At 31.8% G+C, this 21,035-nt stretch overlaps 3 protein-coding genes across 7 annotated transcripts; 2 read left to right on the top strand and 1 right to left on the bottom strand.

The window, feature by feature from the left end:
- The first annotated feature begins 209 nt into the window (after nucleotides 1-209).
- LOC127258615 (shikimate kinase, chloroplastic-like) lies at nucleotides 210-4,229 on the top strand. Of its 5 annotated transcripts, none has more exons than XM_051285538.1 (11): nucleotides 210-372; nucleotides 726-987; nucleotides 1,785-1,843; nucleotides 2,030-2,084; nucleotides 2,168-2,240; nucleotides 2,475-2,562; nucleotides 3,264-3,346; nucleotides 3,443-3,572; nucleotides 3,709-3,787; nucleotides 3,872-3,936; nucleotides 4,025-4,229. In XM_051285538.1, exons 2-11 carry the CDS (start codon nucleotides 777-779, stop codon nucleotides 4,067-4,069), a joined length of 888 nt encoding a protein of 295 aa, XP_051141495.1. In that variant the 5' UTR covers nucleotides 210-372; nucleotides 726-776; the 3' UTR covers nucleotides 4,070-4,229. The 5 variants fall into 5 exon arrangements, with proteins under 5 accessions (XP_051141495.1, XP_051141497.1, XP_051141492.1 ...); XM_051285540.1 differs by having other exon boundaries at nucleotides 210-485; nucleotides 732-987; XM_051285535.1 differs by having other exon boundaries at nucleotides 211-372; nucleotides 732-987.
- A 589-nt stretch (nucleotides 4,230-4,818) lies between these two features.
- LOC127258308 (cytochrome P450 78A7-like) lies at nucleotides 4,819-6,864 on the bottom strand. The gene is made up of 2 exons (XM_051285105.1): nucleotides 5,672-6,864; nucleotides 4,819-5,600 (listed from the first exon to the last, which is right to left on the bottom strand). Exons 1-2 carry the CDS (start codon nucleotides 6,662-6,664, stop codon nucleotides 4,971-4,973), a joined length of 1,623 nt encoding a protein of 540 aa, XP_051141062.1. The 5' UTR covers nucleotides 6,665-6,864; the 3' UTR covers nucleotides 4,819-4,970.
- Nucleotides 6,865-9,947: 3,083 nt separating this feature from the next.
- Nucleotides 9,948-11,966, top strand: LOC127258582 (cytochrome P450 78A7-like). Its single transcript, XM_051285483.1, has 2 exons — nucleotides 9,948-11,007; nucleotides 11,075-11,966. The coding sequence occupies exons 1-2, from the start codon at nucleotides 10,003-10,005 to the stop codon at nucleotides 11,699-11,701; spliced, it is 1,632 nt and encodes a 543-aa protein (XP_051141440.1). The 5' UTR covers nucleotides 9,948-10,002; the 3' UTR covers nucleotides 11,702-11,966.
- Nucleotides 11,967-21,035: the final 9,069 nt, after the last annotated feature.

Raw genomic sequence — 21,035 nt, 5'->3', positions numbered from 1 at the left:
CGGTGGTCGTACATTTTAATTCTGATGAAGAAATCCTTAAAAATTAATTTTGGAATTATCCATTTAAATTAGTAATATTTTTTAAAATATCATATTAAATTTTTTTTTTTCACAAAATAATATTACTAATCGGAAATTTTTAAAATATCAATTATTAAAAAAATTAAATTAAAAAACAGTAAAACAAAGACACCACATCGACGTTGTGTTCTTGTCAACATCTGTAGTGGATTTCAGAAAATCTTGCCCATATTCTAGTTGAGACAGCGACGACCTCGATTTTCAATTTGGAGGTTAGGAGCGGGTTTCAATCGCCACCTACCCTACAATTTCCATTTCATCAACTTCAGTTGCTGCTCCTCGACTTCCCAGGTTTTGCTGCTGAATATTTTGCGTATTATATTGGAAATGATCCTCATCCTGATTGGAAGAGTATTTTTGAGGGGAAGAAAAGATTACGTATCGGTTTCTTGCATATATTCCGCGTGTGTGCTATTCTAATGTTTCTATGATTTTGTTGAGGTGCTATTGATATTTTAATGTTTCTCGGTTCATCTGATTTATTCGATGTGAGCGAGTTTAGGGTGAGATTTTTTGGGTTTTTTTTAGCTTTCCGGGGTGGTTTGGAATACTGATTTGTTTACTCTCATTTTAATTCTTGTTTATTGTTACCAGAATGTTGTTTGCAGTGATTTTAGCCTTTACTGAAAATTATTTTAATGGAGATGTAGATTGTAGCAAACCTTGTTGGAATCTAAGGGAGTGATTGGTTAATCATGGAGGCCAAAGTTTTGCAAGGGCTGCATCTCTCAACCTGGATGAATCCAGAAATTATTTCAAGAAAGTCCAGAGATTCCTTGCCCTTTTGGTGGAACAAAGTGGATCGAAGTTCATGTCGAATGTCATCTTTCCGATATCTTAGTCAAAGGGGAAGATTCCATGAGCCTCTGGCTTTAAAGGTCTTGTGTACTTCTGAGAACAATCCAGGTAGTTAATGAAAGCATAAGCATTGCTCTTAATTTGGATTGATTGTAAACATGACATTATGTTTGTGGGCAACTTGGATGGGTGCTTGTTAGTGGTGGCATTAGTGAAATAAACCATTTCTGTTGAACAACCATAAATTGAGACCATAAAAGTGTGGGAATTATTCCAATTTCGCCTTTCTTTTGGCATCTTAAATAGTTTGTTAAATGGAGACTGAAGCCACATTGCAAAATATCTTTAGGATAGTATTGGTGTGAAATTGAGTTCCAAAGTTAAGTTGAGTAGTTGTCACCATATTATTCTTTACTTCATCAGGTTTTTTCGTTATCAGTGTGAATGTTTAAGCAAGTAGGGTTGCCTTCTGTTACCTTTCTGTCATTTTACATTCACTTGTTTGATATATATATTCCAATTACAGTAAAATGTGAAGATAACAGTGAGCACCATTAATACGACATCAATGTTTACGATAATTCTTGTGAGGTAATGCCCAACATAATTGCAACACTAGAACTAGCAACATGTACTAGGTTATTGCACGTGCAGTTTATTTCATTCCACTTTCTTGTATGCAGTTCAGATCATTCTTGTTTATTAGAGAAATTGTTTTCTTATAAGGTATTGGACTGTTCTTGTGGGTGCAAATTGGGGAAGATAAATTAGGGATGAGGATTGTGTGGGGATTTTAGGAGGAGGTGTATGGAAGAGCCTGGCAATAGCTTCGTTGCTACTGTTATGGTGGCTGCCTATTCTGCTGCTTAGCCTATAGCTTATGTATTCATTTTGTCCTTTTGTAGCTTCAGTTCTGGAGGTTGGCAAAATTTCAGAATCTGTTGATGAATCGAAGATCATGAAGGTAAGTTCTTCTAGCTCATTCTTCATTCTAGAAGGCTTCAAATTCAGTGAAACCTTTTTGCAGCCTATAAGTTGCTTCGCATATGTATCCATGAGATAATGTTGTGTATTGGAAGATGAGGCAAGTTCAAAAGTGTTCAAACAGTTGAAGTCAGCTCTGACTTAGTGTCAGTGGATCCTGTTGCAGAAAAAATCAGAAGAGATTCAACGATTTTTGAATGGGCGATGTATATATCTTGTTGGTGGGGACACATCTGCATTTTTATCGCTGTTAGACTGTTTGTTAGGATCACTTCCATTTTAATTCTGTTTTTGTGGATTGAAGGAATGATGGGATCTGGAAAAACAACAGTGGGCAAGGTTTTGGCAGAGGCCCTCGGATATTCATTTTATGACTGGTGAGCAGCAGTTAATACCTTCTATAACTTGACTGCAGAGAAAGGCATTTTTGTTTTTCCTTCTTTTCCTTTTCTGGGAAGACTGAAATAATGCATATTTACTTTGATTCTTATTGTGACGAATAACAAATTGATTGGTTTCTGCTGGATTGAAAAAGCTTTGACTAGTAGTTTGGTTTTGTTGGTTAAGTGCCTATAGTAGTATGTAATCATTCTCACTCTTGGATCTTTCAGTGATGCACTGATAGAGGAGGCAGTAGGCGGGTACTCTGTTGCTGAAATATTCAAGTCATATGGTGAGAACTTCTTCAGAGATAATGAGGTTAGTTTATTTATCTATTGATTTATTTTCTATCGTATGGACCTTTTCTCAGCCAAAAATAAATATACTGGATACTAGTACCGATATAAATGGAGATACGATCTTTATTTATTGCCACAAGTTACCTAAGCATACATGTATCACCCCTTGTGTGGCTGTATTATTTGATGGACAGACTCTGCACACTTCTCCATACGATGCATTAAAACCTATATATTCCGCAATCTATGAATGGTGCAGTAGGTGATATTTTTCTTAAATAGAAATAAAGCGTGGATGCTATTTGTTTCATATTTGACGTAGGTATGATACGGGAAAGGTAATAAATGCCATAACATATACCTAATGATTTGACTATTGGCTATTATTTGGTTCCTTCTAATACAAAACAAAGTTTTCATGTTTACAGTACACATCTTTGTTTATGAATCTAAAAATCTTCCCTTCCCTCCGAACAACCACTTGTAATGATTTTTATTATGCCCTTTATTGTTTTCCTTGAAAGTGCTGTTCTTGACTATTAAATATCATTTTTGAAATGTCATTGTTAATTCGGATCTGTATGTGTAGAGCCTATAGTGCTTTGGCTGCTTCATATCCATCATTGTAAAATATTATTGCTTTTATCTGAGAGCCAAATATTGTCAGCACCACCTATGCATAATATCTCACTGAACATGTGTTTTGTTCTCATTGTCTAGACTGAGGTATTGTATAAGCTGTCTTCAATGCATCGATTGATTGTATCCACTGGCGGTGGTGCTGTGGTTCGACCCATCAATTGGTAATAATACTTGAAGGTCTAGCATCATTTAGCTAATTAGCTTGCAGAAAACCTCCGTCTAGTTGACCATTTAATCTGCTGTTTGTGATGAACTAGGAGACATATGGGAAACGGCATCACGGTTTGGCTAGATGTACCTTTGGAAGCGCTTGCACGAAGACTTACAGCATCTGGAACAAAGTCCCGGCCACTTTTGCATCATGAATCTAGTGATCCTTATGGAAAGGTGGGTCATCTATCTCTTAAAATTACTTACGAAGCACGGAATCAGAAATGAATATTAAAAATGAATGAATGAAAGATAGCTAATCTTCTATTTCCAATTTCTTTTCCTATGGTTGCTCCGTGTGGGTTTTATCTAGACCATGAAATTGCTATCCGACCTATTTGAAGAGAGGGGCGAAGCATATGCGAATGCCACCGTGCGAGTTTCTTTTGAAGGTACAACTTTGATTCGCATACCCATCTTGTTTATGTATCTTGTGCGTTATTTTCTTGTAAATTTTGTGCAAATGTTTATCGTAGATATCACGGCCAAACTTGGATATGAAGATGCTTGTGATCTCACCCCAACTGTAATTGCTATCGAGGTGTGTTTATCGATCTTTCCTTGTACATTTTTGGGTGTCCGAAATGTCAGGTGCTAATCTTGTGAAACGATTCATGTCGACTTGCTAGGTGCTCGGACAAATCAAGAGTTTCTTGCTGCAACAGCAGGGATGATTCATCGATGTTTTTGCCTTAAACTCTGCAAGTTTCTTTCTTTCTTTATGTTAAATGGTATGAACAAATGAATTATGAGGCCCATATGTATAATGTGGAGCTTGTGCAATCTGTACTGTACATATATTTTGGATTGCTGTTAGAATCATTTGCAGAATTATATTTCTCTACACTACTGTTTAGATCTATTACAGCATGAATTATTCATATGATGGGTGGGATTATGTAGGTATTTTATCTTCAATTTTGTTATAAGAAAAATTATAATTCAAAAGATGACAGATTTGATAGAAGTTTACCATAGGGATATGCTTCTCTTAGAGTGCTTATTGGGGGTTTATTAGTACTAAAAAATTCTGCCAATTAAACAAAATTTGACAGTGTTGTCGCGCTGTAAAATTAAATAAATTTGAATCCATGTCTTCACAAATATAAGTCCACATATTTGGGTATGTTTGCATTTATTCAGTATACACTATTTTTAGTAAAATATACAATTCTATTTGACAAAATATTTTAATAATATTATGAAAATTCTCCAAAATTAATTACAAAATCATCAATAAAGAAAATTTTAATATAGATATTACTCCATCTTTTAGGGAAAAAAAAATCTTATATAATACACAAATAAAGTATATATATAATTTATTTTATTTTATAAAAAAAAATGAGAAAATTTAAATGCATACAAATATAGTTTATTGAAGATAAATAAAAAATATATATAGATAAAAAAAGCATAGCAAGCAAGGAAGCATGAACTCTTATTCGACTCTGACATTGACTTTGACTTCGACTCCGACTCAAATGAAAATAACATTAACTAGCAGCTAGCTAGCTAGCTAGGATCGATGATCCATTAAAATTGAAATTGCAATAATATTATTTAATTAATTAATTAATTATATATATGGCGGCGCGGGGTGGCGACAGCAGACAGCGGAAGCTTCATCTCGCAGGACAGCTTCAAAAGCTCGGCGAGATCCACCGGCGCCGCCGCGTTCTCCGCCCACTCGAAGTGCCTCACTAGCTTCCCCACCCAGAGCGCCACCGTCGTCATCCCCAGATTCTTCCCGGGGCACACGCGCCGCCCTGCGCCGAAAGGAGCCAGCCTCAGGTCACAGCCGCGGACGTCAACGTCGGCGCCGCCCATTCCCGGTACGAACCTCTCAGGCCGGAACTCCGACGGGTTCTCCCAGACTTGAGGGTCGTGGGTTATCGACCACATGTTGACCATGGCGGTGGTTCCGGCGGGGACAACCATGCCGTTGCTGAGAGAGACGTCGGAAGTGGACAGCCTGGCCCAGGACAAGAGCGGCCCCGGCGGATGAACCCTCAGAGTCTCCTTCACCACCGCCTGAAGATACGGCAGCGCCGCCACGTCGGCGTCGGTGAGGGAAGGATTATTCCCTACGGCGCGGTCGATTTCCTCACGCAGTGTGGCTTGTACCTTAGGGTACAACACCAGCTCCGCCATCACCCACTCCGTCAGCAGCGCCGTCGTGTCGGTGCCTCTGAAGATCATCTCCTGAGATTGAGATTAATTAATTGCAGAAATTAATCATCAATTAATTTTACTCCAATATATCTAAAGCATACCCATAGAACTGCAATCATGTCATCTTCATTGAGCTTCTCGTCACCATCCAAAGACAGCAGAATATCAACAAAATCAGCAGAATCTGAATCGCCCTTCCCCGACGAAGACGATCTGTGCTGATCGATGATCCCCTTGACGAAGGCCCTGACACGTGGGACGAGAGCTTCGCAGCGCGCCACCACTCTGCAGGGATCGTACAAGCTCGACAGCCATGGCAGATGATCCGACCAGTTGAAAGCTCCCAGCAGCTCAAACCCTTCCCTAACCATCTCCCGAAGCTCCGCAAGTTCAGGCTCATCACTGTCCACGTCATAACGCTTTCCAAATACGCTTCCCATAATATTATTCAAAGCCGCGCCTTGTAAATGCTTCCTCAGCGACACCGCTCCCCGCCGCGACTGCTCCGCCGCAATGTTCCTAATCATGGCGGCGCAGTCCTCCTGACGCCCCGCCTCGTGGGCGGCGATGCGGCGGGGGGCGAAGAGGTGCGAGGCGGCGATGCGGCGGAGGAGGCGCCAGTAAGTACCGCTGGGAGCGAATCCAATGGCTCGGCTGAACATCAGGCTCCGAGCCGACTGTTTGATAGGACGATCCGCAAAGTGTGGGGAAGTCAATATCTCCTTAGCCACTTGAGGATCGGAAGCCACCACAGTCGGCGTCGAGCCGACGCTGAATGCCATAAGCTTCTTGGCACCCATTGATTCAGCAATTGAAGCCAAGGATCGGTGACCCAAGCCGCGGCTCAGAGTAAAGATGCTGCCCAGAATGGGAAGTCCACGTGGACCGGGAATGGCGACGGCGCCCTTCCGATTCCGGCCATTTCTCCAAGCAGTTCCGCCGGGAGAAAGCGCCCACGTCAGCAGCACGGCGGAGATAAAGGCCGCGACTAACGACAAGATGAGGTATCCGTCAAGGAAGCCGCCGGAGCTCATAAACGCCGGGAGAGTGAACATCCACCAGGTCGAGTCCTTCGTCGTCATTCCCAACTCCATTTTTGTTTTAAGTAAGCTACTGAGACGAGAGGGAAGGTAATGGCTGACGAGTGATGAAAAGAATAGAGAAGAAGTGCTCTATATATAGCAGATGATAAGGGTATTTTAGTCAATTGCGTTAATAGAGTTTTAGTAAGTGCAATGATTATAACCAAACTCTTAATTATATTGTTAGTAGGTGGAAATTTTTATTACACGGTTTTACCTCTGTATTAATTGTCTGTAATTTATTGTAATTTTTTATTTATTTTTTATTTATGGTTAAAAACATAATTATTCATTTTAATCATATTTTAAATTTTATATTTTATAATTATTTTTATTATACAATAATTATTTTTTATTAATACATTTTTTAATTACTTGCTAATTATATTTTACCTAGATTTTGTATCCACAGTAAAACACTCAAATTATCTAGACCGAGGTTGATACTATCTAATATTTTTAAAAGTGAAAGTTATGCTACAAAATCTTTATAGTTTATTATCTTAAGTCGATGGAAACATGTTTGTACATTGTAATATAGTATTGATAATCAAATTGTTTAAATGTAAGCTTTTATTTCTTTATTATTGTCCCTTTTCTTTCCAAACTTGGTATAATGTGTCAATTTATGTCTATAAAACTATTTTTTATTTTTTATTTTTTCATATTTCACTGTTTAAAAGGACTATATTAACTTTTTAATATAGTAGTTAAGATCAATTACTTTGATAGTTCAGCCTCGTTATTCTTGTATCATAATTAATTTAAAAATATCTTAAAATGTATAATAACTTTTTTAGTTGTAAATTTATTATTTATTATCCTTAGTTTGGGCTTATTTAATTTTGGACTTGGAGCCACTCTGCTTGTGCTGTCTGAATTGGTTCAATGGGCTTTTTGAATAAGGATAGATGTATTTATATAAGAGATGAGATATAGTATATATAGGCGAATATTATAGATATTTTAGTCAAATGCATTAATATAGTTTTAATAAGTTCAATTATTATACTCATAGTCTTTAATTAATTGTTGTGTTGATAAGCAGAAGTTTATGTTCATATTTGAATATTAATTATTATAAATATAAATTTTTTTTAAAAAAATTACAAAAATACTTTTATTAATGTTTTATAATACTAATAAAATGATATTTGTATAAAAAAGTATACAAATATAAGTATTTTTTTATATTAAGTATAATAAAGCAAAATATAAATATCACCCTTAAAATCGGATGAATAGAGTATATTGATTGTTTTTAACTTATTATGAGTTTTTATTTCTTATTATTTTGTATATTAAATTAAAAAATAATAATATTCAATTATAAATGGCACCATCTAATATTTACAAAGGTGAAAATGATGTTACTATTGGATTTCATACACAATTCTTTATAGTTTATTATTTTAACTCATTCGAAATATTTTTGAACATCGTAATATATTATTTATAATCTTATTCTTTATATATTTTCTTTATCCCTTAACAATTTATTAATTTTTCTATCTTGGTTCGTATCATAATAAAGTATTTATTTATTTTTTAGTAACAGTATTATTTACCTAACATTACAAATACCTTTTTAATTTACAATATATTACACAAATGTCATTACATTTATATCATACAATACTAATAGGGTTAATTTAGTCTTTTTATATTTATTTCTACTTTATCCCTATATAATACTAATATTTCTAAAATTTTGTGCAAAAAGCAAATAAATATATATATATAGGATGAAGGGAGTATAATTTTTACCCATTAGTCATTGATGATGTCTTTGTTCTCGCCAATTTACCATATGAAATTCAACCCCCTTCACCCCTTATAAGGTAGGGGAATCCCAACATTACATCCAATGTGAGATACTTAACAAGGTTTAATCATTTTCTAATTAGTTGAATGATTATTAATAATCTATTATATTATCTCCCTATGCCACATAAAAATAATTATTTTATATTATTAGTAAAACTTATTCATCTTTTAACTTACTTCATAAATACAAATTAATTTAATTAAATTTCTAAACATATGTTACTAATTCTAAATGTTTAAGTTTATATATCTCCCCTAAGTAAATAAATATTTTTATATAGATTTAAAAAAATTTATTTTTTATAAAAATAGTTTTAAGTTAATTATAAATAAGTATTATATAAAATTTTATTATTTACAAAATAATATTTATATTATATATAATTTATTGAGATATAATAGTATATATATTTAAAATATCAACAACATTACCCATATAAAAAATAACAAAATAATATCATAACTTAATAAAGTGACACTCCCGGTGCTTGCGGGCATAAATGACAACATATATAAAAAACTGTGTTTGTTTCTTATATATATATTTTTTAAATTACAATCAATATTATTTATTTTATACAATATTTAATAAAATTATACTCTCTCTATCCAATGGTAATATTTTTATTTGATTTTTGCAAGCGAATTAAGAAAAATTAGTATTTTATAGATATGTAGTGTTAAAAATAATGTAATGTCTATATTATTTTTAAAAAATAATATTAAAAATAAAAAGTATAGTTATTTTGATATTTAGTTAAAAGTTATTTTTTTTATTTGCACCTACTAAAATGAAAAATGACGAGTTTAGCAGTGGACAGAAAGTACTTCCTCCGTCTCACATTTCATGTCCACTTTTCCATTTTCTTCCGTCTCACTTATTTTATCATTTTTTTAAAAAAAAAAAATTATACACTTTAATTTTATTTTAAAAAATTTAATTTGTAATTTTTTAATTTTAATTATACTAATCAGTTATATTAATCTTAATTTATAATTATTTTTATTATACTTATATATTTTAATTATTTACTAATTATACCCCTCATAGTATTTACAGTAAATCGGATAAAATATCCGGGAATTATTTTTTCTCCCTTTATCATATTTAAATAAAACCTCTAATAACACATTGTTTTAAATGAGAACCAAGAAACTCGAATGAAAACAGGGGGCAACACATTTTATATTGGTATAGTTGAATAGAAAAATTCTCTTTTGGAAAAGACAAATAGAATAATGTTTTAATTAATAAATCGCATACATTCCAACACATGAATATCCATCCCATCCTTTTAAATTCCACATTTAAAATAAATAAATAAATATATGAATCTTATGATCCCGATAATAACATATTTATAAATAAAGATTAGATAATCATCATTAACACATATTACCAAATTACTAAAACACCCCTGCCCTCCGCCTATATAAATACCTTTCCTCCTTTCTCCCCTCTCATCGTTCGCTCACTCTCTCTCTCCCTCACAGTCTCACTCACCCAAAAAATCTTTCTGAAAATGGATTTGGGAATGGCGGCGAAGGACTCGACCTGGTGGATATTCACTCTGCCGGCGGTTATTAGCTCCGACGCCATCCTTGATCAATACGTCATCGTTTCAATCATCGCCGCCTTCTTCTCCGTCGCGCTGCTGACGTGGGCCTTCTCCCCCGGCGGAGCTGCTTGGAGGAACGGCCGGAATCGAACCGGCGCCGTTCCCATCCCCGGTCCGCGCGGGCTTCCGGTTTTCGGCAGCCTTTTCACTCTGAGCCGCGGCCTGGCTCACCGATCATTGGCTTCCATGGCTGACTCAATGAACGCGAAGAAGCTTATGGCTTTTAGCCTCGGCTCCACGCCGGTGGTGGTGGCTTCCGATCCCCAGCTGGCTAAGGAGATATTGACTTCCCCGCACTTTGCGGATCGTCCCATTAAGCAGTCGGCTCGGAGCCTCATGTTCAGCCGAGCCATCGGATTCGCTCCCAACGGCACTTACTGGCGCCTCCTCCGCCGCATCGCCGCCTCGCACCTCTTCGCTCCGCGCCGCATCGCCGCCCACGGGCCAGGTCGGCAAGGGGATTGCGCCGCCATGATTAAGAACATCGCGGCTGAGCAGTCGCGCCGTGGAGCCGTTACTCTGAGGAAGCATTTACAAGGGGCGGCTCTCAATAATATCATGGGAAGCGTTTTTGGAAAACGATACGACGTCGTAACGGAAAGTGATGAACTTTTTGAGCTTCGGGGAATGGTTAGGGAAGGGTTTGAGCTTCTTGGGGCTTTCAACTGGTCGGATTATCTGCCATGGCTTCCCCAATTTTACGATCCTTGTAGAATCGTGTCGCGCTGTGAAGCTCTAGTCCCTCGTGTGAGAGCCTTTGTCAAGAGAATCATCGATCAGCACCGGGAGAGGACGAATCCGGCCGACGGCAGCCATGGCGTCTCAGATTCTGCTGATTTTGTGGATATTCTGCTGTCTTTGGACGGTGACGAAAAGCTCGGAGAAGACGATATGATTGCAGTTCTTTGGGTACGTTCGGTTGATTGATTGATTGTCAAATTTTAATTTAATTTTGTGTTAATTTTGATTATTTCAGGAGATGATTTTCAGAGGCACCGACACGACGGCGCTGCTGACGGAGTGGGTAATGGCGGAACTGGTGTTGTACCCTGAGGTACAAGCTAGGCTTCGCCGGGAAATAGATCTCGCCGTCGGATACAACATTCCGCTCAAGGACTTCGATGTGGCGGCGCTGCCGTACCTTCAGGCGGTTGTGAAGGAGACTTTGAGGGTTCATCCGCCGGGGCCTCTTCTGTCCTGGGCCAGGCTGTCGACCTCCGATGTCTCTCTCAGCAATGGAATGGTTGTCCCCGCCGGAACCACCGCCATGGTCAACATGTGGTCAATCACCCACGATCCTCAAATTTGGGAGAAACCGGCGGAATTCAGGCCGGAAAGGTTCTTGCCGGAGCTAGGCGGCGCGGAGGTAGACGTCCGCGGCTGCGATCTGAGGTTGGCTCCTTTCGGCGCAGGGCGGCGCGTGTGCCCAGGGAAGAATCTGGGGATGACGACGGTGGCGCTGTGGGTAGCGAAACTTGTGCGGCAGTTTGTGTGGACGGAGGATGCGTCGGCGCCGGTGAAGTTAGAGGAGGTGCTGAAGCTGTCGTGCGAGATGAAGCAGCCGTTGTCTGCGGTGGCTAAGATACGGAATGTTCCAATTTGAGTGAGGGATTGGTATGTCTGTTTGTTTATGGAAGGGTTTGTTTGGTAGAAAATAATATTATATTAAATATGAGTATATTATAGTATTTAGGGAAGTGAATGTGTAGTAGAAATGGGAACCCTATTTTTGTGATAGGGCGGACTGGGCAGGGCATGTTTGGCTCCCAATTTTGGTCACTCACTAGGGGAGGAGCCACTTTTAATGTTTTTATTATATTATTATTTATAAATACATATGTTATGAAATTGCATTTGCATTTCCTCTACTCGTTTCTGCCTTGATTTAAATTCATTCTCCGTTACTGCAACTAGTGTTGATCAATAATTTCATCTATATTTGTAGGCTTAATTTAGGCAACATAAAGATATAAAGGGTGTGTTTTTTTTCTTCCAAATTATTATAAATTAAAAATAAAAAAATTATAAAATTTAAAATATATTATTATATATTTTATTAATTAAATGACAAGTAAGATAGAATGAATATAAATAGAAATAGTGAACGAAAAAAAAACGAGAGAGGAAGAGAGGAAAAAGGAATTAGATTTTAATATTAAAATTCAAACAATAAATATATATTATATCATATTTATTTTATTATCAAATTCAAACAATAAAAAAAAAAAAAGAAAATACCCAAATTAATAATTGTAACAAAGTTTTGATTTAATCAAATTATATTTATTAGTATATTTTTGTTTGGTGAATTTAGCATATACATATATAATACTCCATATAAAGTTATGTTTTAGGAAAAAAATTAAAATATTTTCACTGTTTTACATGTAATATTTAGCATAAGAAAGGGACAAATTACACTATTGTTGAATATTGTTTTCCATTAGTAAATATGTCGGAACTCTTTTAGTTTATAAAGGTGAATAATTTAGGTTGTAAGTTTAGATCTTGTCATGATATACGTATTGAGTATTATCTTGTATGAATTTTCGAGACTTTTATTTCGAGGAAGAAGTATTAAATATTGTACCACATTTGTAAATATGCGGAAACTTCCTTAATTTATAAGGGTGAAGTACCACTTCACATATCACCAAATTGATAGGTTGGAAGCCCAGATATTTTCTTAATATGGTATAAAATCAGAGTGTTTATATTGGGTATTGATCTTATATGAACTTTTAAAATTATTATTTTGAAGAGAGTGTTGAATATTGTCCCACAATAATAAAAATATAAAAACTCCTTTAACTTATAAGAATGAAAGGTCTCTCAACCTATCCTTAATAGATTAACACGAAGCACAAAAAAGTAAGAATATATATGTTGTTAATCAAATAATTCATTACTCTGTAATACAAGTGATGAGGTCCTTACAATATAGATAATCAAAGATACACTCACTAATTAACTTCCGAAAGAATTAGTGTCTAATCGTATCTTTTTAATTAGTGAAATTCAATTCAAAATATAATCACTTTTGAAAAAATAAAATTATATATCACTTTTAAAAAAATAAAATTATATATTGTATTATTTTTCAAAAAAAAAAAAATAAAATTACATATAACTTTTTAAAATATAAAATTATATATCATTATTCTAAAAAAATAAAAATTACATAATACACCAAAACAATTACAAAAATACATCAAACACCACAAAATACTACAAAAGCTTCACTCCATTTTTGGAGTGGAGGTACAGTGTTACTCCAATTATGTACTCCATAAATAGGTGGGGGATTTGGGGGTGGGTTGGAGCCCCTCCCCCCATTTTTTTGCTGGGTTGGAGGAGGCTTAATATACTTTTTAATTACTTATTAATTATATTTTATCTAAATTCTCGTATCTACAGTAATAGTCTCTTGTTTTCTGAGATGAAGAGAGTATTAACAAGGAATGACCGAGTGGTACGAGAATAAACTTGTGATCTTGAAGTTATGGGTTCAAAAATAATAATATATTAATATCGAAATATTTTTTACTTTTATTTAAATTATAAATATACTAATATATATTATTTAATTTAAAATTAAATAATAAAAATTTCAAAATTATACACTGACGATCGTAGTAAATGAATGAATGAATAGAATGGTATGAAATGATTAGAAAAATCGAAAAAAGTGAAGAAGCTATAAAGCTAGAGCTAAAGCTAAGCTTAGGTAGGCTAGGAAGACAACACTACATGCAGTCGCAGAGTGAGCAGTAAACAGTATGTGTATAGCAGCAGCAGCCTGCCTGCCTGCCTATTCTGTACTAATGTACTACCTTCTTACTAGTATTATATTTATTTATTTATTTATTTATTGTTTGTTTGGCATGCGTCAGATGCATGCAACTGTGGCCGTACGATTGATTCATTAATATATGTATATACTCATTAGTGACCTCTCTCCTCCCCAACCCCAGGGAAGAGACCTCACCTCACCTCACCTCACCTCACCGCTTAATTAGCTACTGACACACAACACAGTAACACTATGTACATACAAATACATGCAGTGCAGTAGCCTTAGGACATTGGACATTTGACATTTGACATTCACTTGGTTTCGTACAATGGGAAATCACTCCTTCGATCCTGCCGGCCCACCCACTTCTTCGATCTCTCCATCACTACCACCGTTCAGGGTCATTTGTCGACCAAATTAATATTCAATTTTAAATAATCAAAAAACATATCCCAAATTAATTAATTAATTATTCAAAGTGTTGAGTACAGTAGTAGTAGTAATAATAATAATAATAATATGATGATGGGGCATGCAGTGCAGTGCAGTGACAGGAAGTCCGCACTCTGAGTGTAGTTATGAGTAATTAAATAATAGATTTATTTTTATTGGAACGATGAAATCAGATGCTACAGCTCATCAGCTTCGCTTGCTTGCTTGCTTGCTTGCATGCAGCCGAGCCGACTACCACAACGCAATTAATAATTAATTATAATAATAATAATAATAATAATAATAATATACGAATTTCATATACGTGCATGATAACGGTCGTCGTCGGCAATTAATTAATTACAGTGTGTGTCTATATCTGTGTCTGTGTCTGTGTCATCTCTGGAGGGATATTAATGGATGCGTAAATGCATATGTACGTACGTATTAATGTTATACGTGTAATAAAGAACTCGGAAATCGAGGAAGAGAAGGAGAAACCTATGGGTGGGGTGTAAATTGTACTCCCTCCCGTCCAAAAAAATATATATATAAAATTACTTTTGAAACAATAGTATTTATTCACACAGTGAGTAGTTAAAAATAGTGTAATAATATTTTTGCAAAAATAATAATATAATGTAAAACGAAGATATTTGTAAAAAAAAGTAAAATATTTAATAAAATATTTATTTTATAATTAAACATTCCAAAATAAAAACATATATATTTTCTAGCTGACGCTCGAGTAATATAAAATACATTCATTATACAGATACATATGCACACATAAAACAAAAATTAATTAAATTAAAGTAAACATGGGCACGTGAAACATCGCAGCTATTTGCTGCCACCCCCACCTACGCTAACCCTAATATATATTGTGTTTCTCTGGCCTTTGCTACTTATTTAGTATTTTAGATTTTAATTTTAATATATACTGTGTTCTCTCGTAGGTTTTATTATTTTTATAATTCAGATTTTTTTTTTCAAAAAAAATGAATTAAATAATTATTTTTATATTATTTTACAAATTTATTTTATATTAAAAATATCATATCAACGTCTATTTATATCATATCAAACAATTATTCAAATTCAATTTTTTACAATTCGTAATCTAAATCCAAAAATTCAAATTCACAAACAAACACACTATATTTTTAAAATAATATAATTTCGTATGATAAATAAATTTCTATTAAATTTCTTGTTTTGGGGGTAGACAAAAAATTCAAATCAAACCGTTAGAACCAAATTAAATCAAACTAAATTTTCGGTTAATCGAACACATTCAATTTAAATACAAATACTTCATATTTGTTTTATTCAATTCGATTTTGGTTTTGATAATTTATATTTTTTTTCGGTAAAATTATTCGTAACTTCCTTTTTGTTTCGAACTTTAGCGTAAAATCTCCTTATATTTAAAAAACTTGGATGACACCCCTTTTATTTTAAAAAATATCGCATAAAACCTCACCACCATAAAACCTCTCATGTATGATAAGAAAATGATTTTCTATCTATATATTTGCATGGCGGGGGATTTCATTCATAATTTTAAAAGTATAAGGGGCGCCATGCAATTTTTTAAAGTAAAGTGAAGATTTACGCTGACTTTCGAAGCCACGTAGAGTTTCATTCAATATTTTTTAAAATATAAAGTGACACTATGGAATTTTTTAAGTAAAATGAGAATTTACGCTGAGTTTCAAAAAAACAAGGAAGTTATAGACAATTTTGTCTTTTTTTTTTTTTTCAATTCGGTTAATCGAACCGAATATATTTATGATAATGTGGATGTGAACTCGTAAGTGATGTCATGGTTCAAACCCCAACGCCTTAGGTCACCTGTTATACATAGTTCGTCTAATATGACTTGCCTTATCGAGTCTAATTTGTATGGTAGCGGCAGTAGATTCTCATGTTAAAAAAAAAAAAAAAAAAAAAAAAAACTATTATTAATTTACTAAAATAAAATTATAAAAAACCCATTGAAAATGAAGTCCGATGGAGTATACTTAATTTGAAAATTAAATATTTAACTTTTTTTCAAAAAATGAATTTCATTAAAGAAGAAATAAATGAGTTAAATGCTGAAAGGGCCCCCATCCAAAATTCAACACACATAGGAGTTGATTTTATATTTATGTTATATATATACAATATTTATATATATATTTTATTTGACATAAGTAAAATATTATGGAATAATTTGATAGTATAAGAGTGAATTTGTAATTAAGAAGTCATGAGTTTGAATTTTTACACTCTTCATATTTTTATTAAAAAAAAAAAATTGTAGATACCAACTTATGTTTCGATGTTACAAAAAGTCATTTAGTTACCATCGTCAAAAACCTAAATACATTGTAGTAATGGAGGCTAACAATAGAATGATTTGGCCACTGTACTTTGTGCTTGAGTTTGAAAATAATCTAAATATTACTCCCTCCGTCCCATGTAATATGAGTGTATTACTGTAGACACGAGAATTTATGTAAAATATAATTAGTAAGTAATTAAAAAGTGTATTAGTAAAAATAATTATAGATTAAAATTAACATAAATAAATAGTTTAATTAAAATTAAGAAAATTATAAAATTTAAAATTTAAAATGCGATTAAAGTGCATAATTATATTTCCAAAAATAGAAATGACAAGTTATTTGGGATGAACGAAAATAAAAAATAGAGACAAATTATGTGGGACGGGAGGGAGTAGTTTTTTTTATCTCAATTTAAATTTTTTTTTTCTTATTATTTCCATTTGTCTCACTTCAAAGTATTTTTTTTCATATCTTTTGAAAAAATAATTATACACTAATACCAAAATATCTTTTAATTTTTATTTAAATTACAAATATATTATTATACGTATAATTATTTTATAGATAAAATTAAAGGAAAAAAACGTCATGTAAAAACAAAGCACATTGAGCTTATGTTTCATCGTATTTATAAGTTGTTAAAGAGAGTGATTACAAAGTTGAAGAAGATTCACATAAAGTTATATTCAACTTCAATTGGCATTAATAAGTGAAGAAAAAATTATGATAGTCTCGAAGTCACTATGTAAAAACAAAACCAATTTCAATTGATAGACTATTCTATTTTGAAATTCAACTTAAAATTTAAAAAGTATTAAACTCCGATTGAACTTAATACCCTACAAATCAGGTCTGATAGACAAGTCACACTAGGCGAACTATGTGCGGTAGGTGGCTTGAGGCGTCTGAGGTTTGAATCAATTACCTCACGGTTACAAGTCCAACCTCCACACCACCAAGTCATCCCTTAGGGGATTTGAAAATAAAATATTCCCTCCGTCCCATATAAAGAATAACGTTTGTTTTTTGTACGTCGATTTTTTAATATTAGTATTATATTGGATTATAGTAAAAAATACGAAAATACCCTTATTAGTATTGTGTAATATAAAGGTGGTGGCATTTACGTAATATATTATAAATTGGAATGATATTTATTATATTAGGTATGTAGTACAATTACTAAATTATGAAATAATACCTTGTTTTGAGACGGACGAAAATGAAAAATGAAACTCTTCTTATGAGATGGAGGGAGTATTTCATTATATGTAGTGTTGGAAACTTCTATTTGCGAATCAATAATTAATGGATCCGTTTCTTCAACAGTTTGAGCTTTTAATTAGTTAAGTGAGGCGGTAATTCTGTATTCGACGTAATATCAGGACCTAAGTCAGATACTTTTTAGATGAAACAATCATTCTGCATGCAAAATTGAATAAAATATTATTTTTGTCCAAATACACTAACTTGGAAAATTTCATGAAATCCATGTAATTATTGTGTAAATTAGAATTAGGGTTAAGATATAAATGGTGGTTTGGGGATGAGTAGAATGTGATAGCATAGTGATAGGGCGTAGGTGCATAGGAGCGTAGGGGCAGGCAGCCTTATGCCTTAATGTTCTCTGAGCACAGGCAGAAGCCAAGTCACTGGAAGCTAACCCTACCTTACCCAATCACTTTTACACGAAATGTGTGCCATTATTATCATTATTAAATAATAATTTTTTCCACCTATTTTAAAAAATAAATACTCTTCCGTTGCACTTAATTAATTAATTAATTTAATTTATTTATTTTATATAATTTATATTTTTAAAAATATAATTATACATTTTAATTTTAATTTAAAAATTATAATTTATAATTTTATTTATTTTAATTAAATTATTTAGTAATGTTAATGTTAATTTATAATTATTTTTATTAAATTATAATTATTTTTATTAATAAATTTTTTAATTATTAATTAATTACATATAATTTAAAACTCAGTCTATGCTAAATGAGACAAATTAATTGCAATAAAAAAATTACTTTTTTTGAAAAAAAACAGAAATTATTAAATATTATATTTTAATAATAAATACTAAAAATTAATATGCAAAAATTATTTTGTTCTTATAATTTGTAAATTTAATATAAACACATTAAAGCATAGAAGATTTAAATTCATAATTTTATAGTTATGTATATTTTCTTTGTAATCCAACAAATACAAAGAAAATAATATGATTTTGTCGGATTATAGGGTTTGTTTATTTAATATTTTAGTTTTGGATGTTATTTTCAAATGAAATGTGAATAATTGTATTATAATATAAAAGAATATTTTGATTGAATTATTAATTTGTCAAAAAAAAAATAAAAAATATTTCAATCCCATAAAAAGGTTGTTACTTTCGATTTTGCCGGTCTCAAAATAAAATTTAATTTGATATTGATTTTATTATTTTAAATTATTTTTTCAATAAAATCAAATCGAGCTATTATTTTATTTTCTAAAAAATTAAAATAAATGTTTATTTTTATTATTATATTATATTAAAATTTAATTCTACATTCAAAATATTAAATTAAAATAATATGAGTTGTTTGTTTGAAAAGTAATAATAATAATAATAATAATAATAATAATAACATTTAATACATTGACGCGTGTGCCGACAAGACAATAAATTCCTTCAAGCAGATGTCATGTCATCTCATATGCAAAAAATAAAATAAAAAAAAATAAAATCATTTAGGTTCTTATTGATCGTCGCGTGTGTTTAACAATAGATTCTTCAATTGGAGCAACAAAATATATACCCATAAAAGAAAATCTCAATGTAGAAAATATAATTAAATATTTATATTTAGTATTCTTATAAATAAATAAAAAATAAAAAATGTTCGTATATTATGAATGCTTTTACTTTACAATATAGTATTATAATACATCGTATTATTTTAATGCATTATTGTATAAAAGTATATTTTTTTTTTAAAATACCTTTAATTATATAATAAAAGTAATATTAAGTTAACTATTAATAAAGATAAAATGATCTTTTAAATATTAATAATGTTAAATTAATAACGTAATGATTAGAGTCACGATATTTAAGGTAATAATGTTTAATTAATTACTAATAATAATGAGTTATGATATTATTTTATTATTTGTTATGTAATTAATAATATTTATACTTTTAAAGTAAATTTAATATATATAATTAAAAAAATTATAATATATGTTTATATATTTAAAAAAACTATAGCAATAAAAAAATATATGAAATATAGATATTATTTTGTAGAAAATAAAATTTTCTATAATCCAGTAAATAAAAAAATATTATTATTTATTTATGACTAATATAAATTAATTTTATAAAAAATGTGTAGTTTTAAATATATATAAAAATATTTATATATTTTATGAGAGATATATAAATAAAAGGATTTTGAGTGGATCCTACGTCATTTATATGTTATATAGTTAATTAAATTTATTTATATTTGTTAAATATATTTTGATTTAATAAATTTTATCCAACATAGAAAGATATTGATTGTTATGGGACAAATAAAAATAAAAATAGTGTCAATTTTGATGGGACGGCAATAAACTACATTGTATTATTTATTCATACCTAAAAAATAAAGAATTAATAATCTCTAATTATGCTATTAGTATGCCGGGCTTTACTTATTTACGGACTCTAGTAATGTATAGTAAATATAAGATTAGGGTGGATAAAATAATATTATCTACCCAGTACAAAGTAAACTAATGTACAATTTATGTTGTGTTCTTTTGTATATCTTATCATATATTTTTATTATTCAGATTTTTTTTTTCTCTTAAAAAAATATCAAATCAAATTTTTTTTTTATATTATATTACAATTTTATTTTACATTCAAAACATCTCATCAATATATATATATTTATATCATATAAAATAAATATTCAAATTCAATTTTTTATTATTCAAAAATTCAAAACCAAAATCTCTAACCCACAAACAAACGCACCCTTACCGATTCAAGAGATATTGAATAGCGATCAACCAGTTCATACATAGTTTAAAAATACTGTGGCAGTAAATCTTATGCTTTACTCTAAACCCTAAAAATTATACTATTATACTCAAAATTTTCCGCATATAGCCTTGTTCGGATTATTATGCAAACTGCATGCATTACAAAATTTTGCCTAAAATCCTAAGTTTTTACTATTTGAACTCTGTATTTCTCGAAAAATATATACTTTAATTTTTTCTCTTATAAAACATCCCATCATATATTATTTTAATACAAAACTCAAAATATTTTTTTTCAAGCCCATCTAAAGCTTAAATCATGCAATGATACCTTCTAAATT

This window comes from Andrographis paniculata, unplaced genomic scaffold, assembly GCF_009805555.1.
Source record: "Andrographis paniculata isolate CXL003 unplaced genomic scaffold, ASM980555v1 Contig59END, whole genome shotgun sequence".
Classification (NCBI taxonomy): Eukaryota; Viridiplantae; Streptophyta; class Magnoliopsida; order Lamiales; family Acanthaceae; genus Andrographis; species Andrographis paniculata.
The sequence above is the reverse complement of the archived record's forward strand: the minus strand, read 5'-3'. Positions and strand labels throughout refer to the sequence as shown.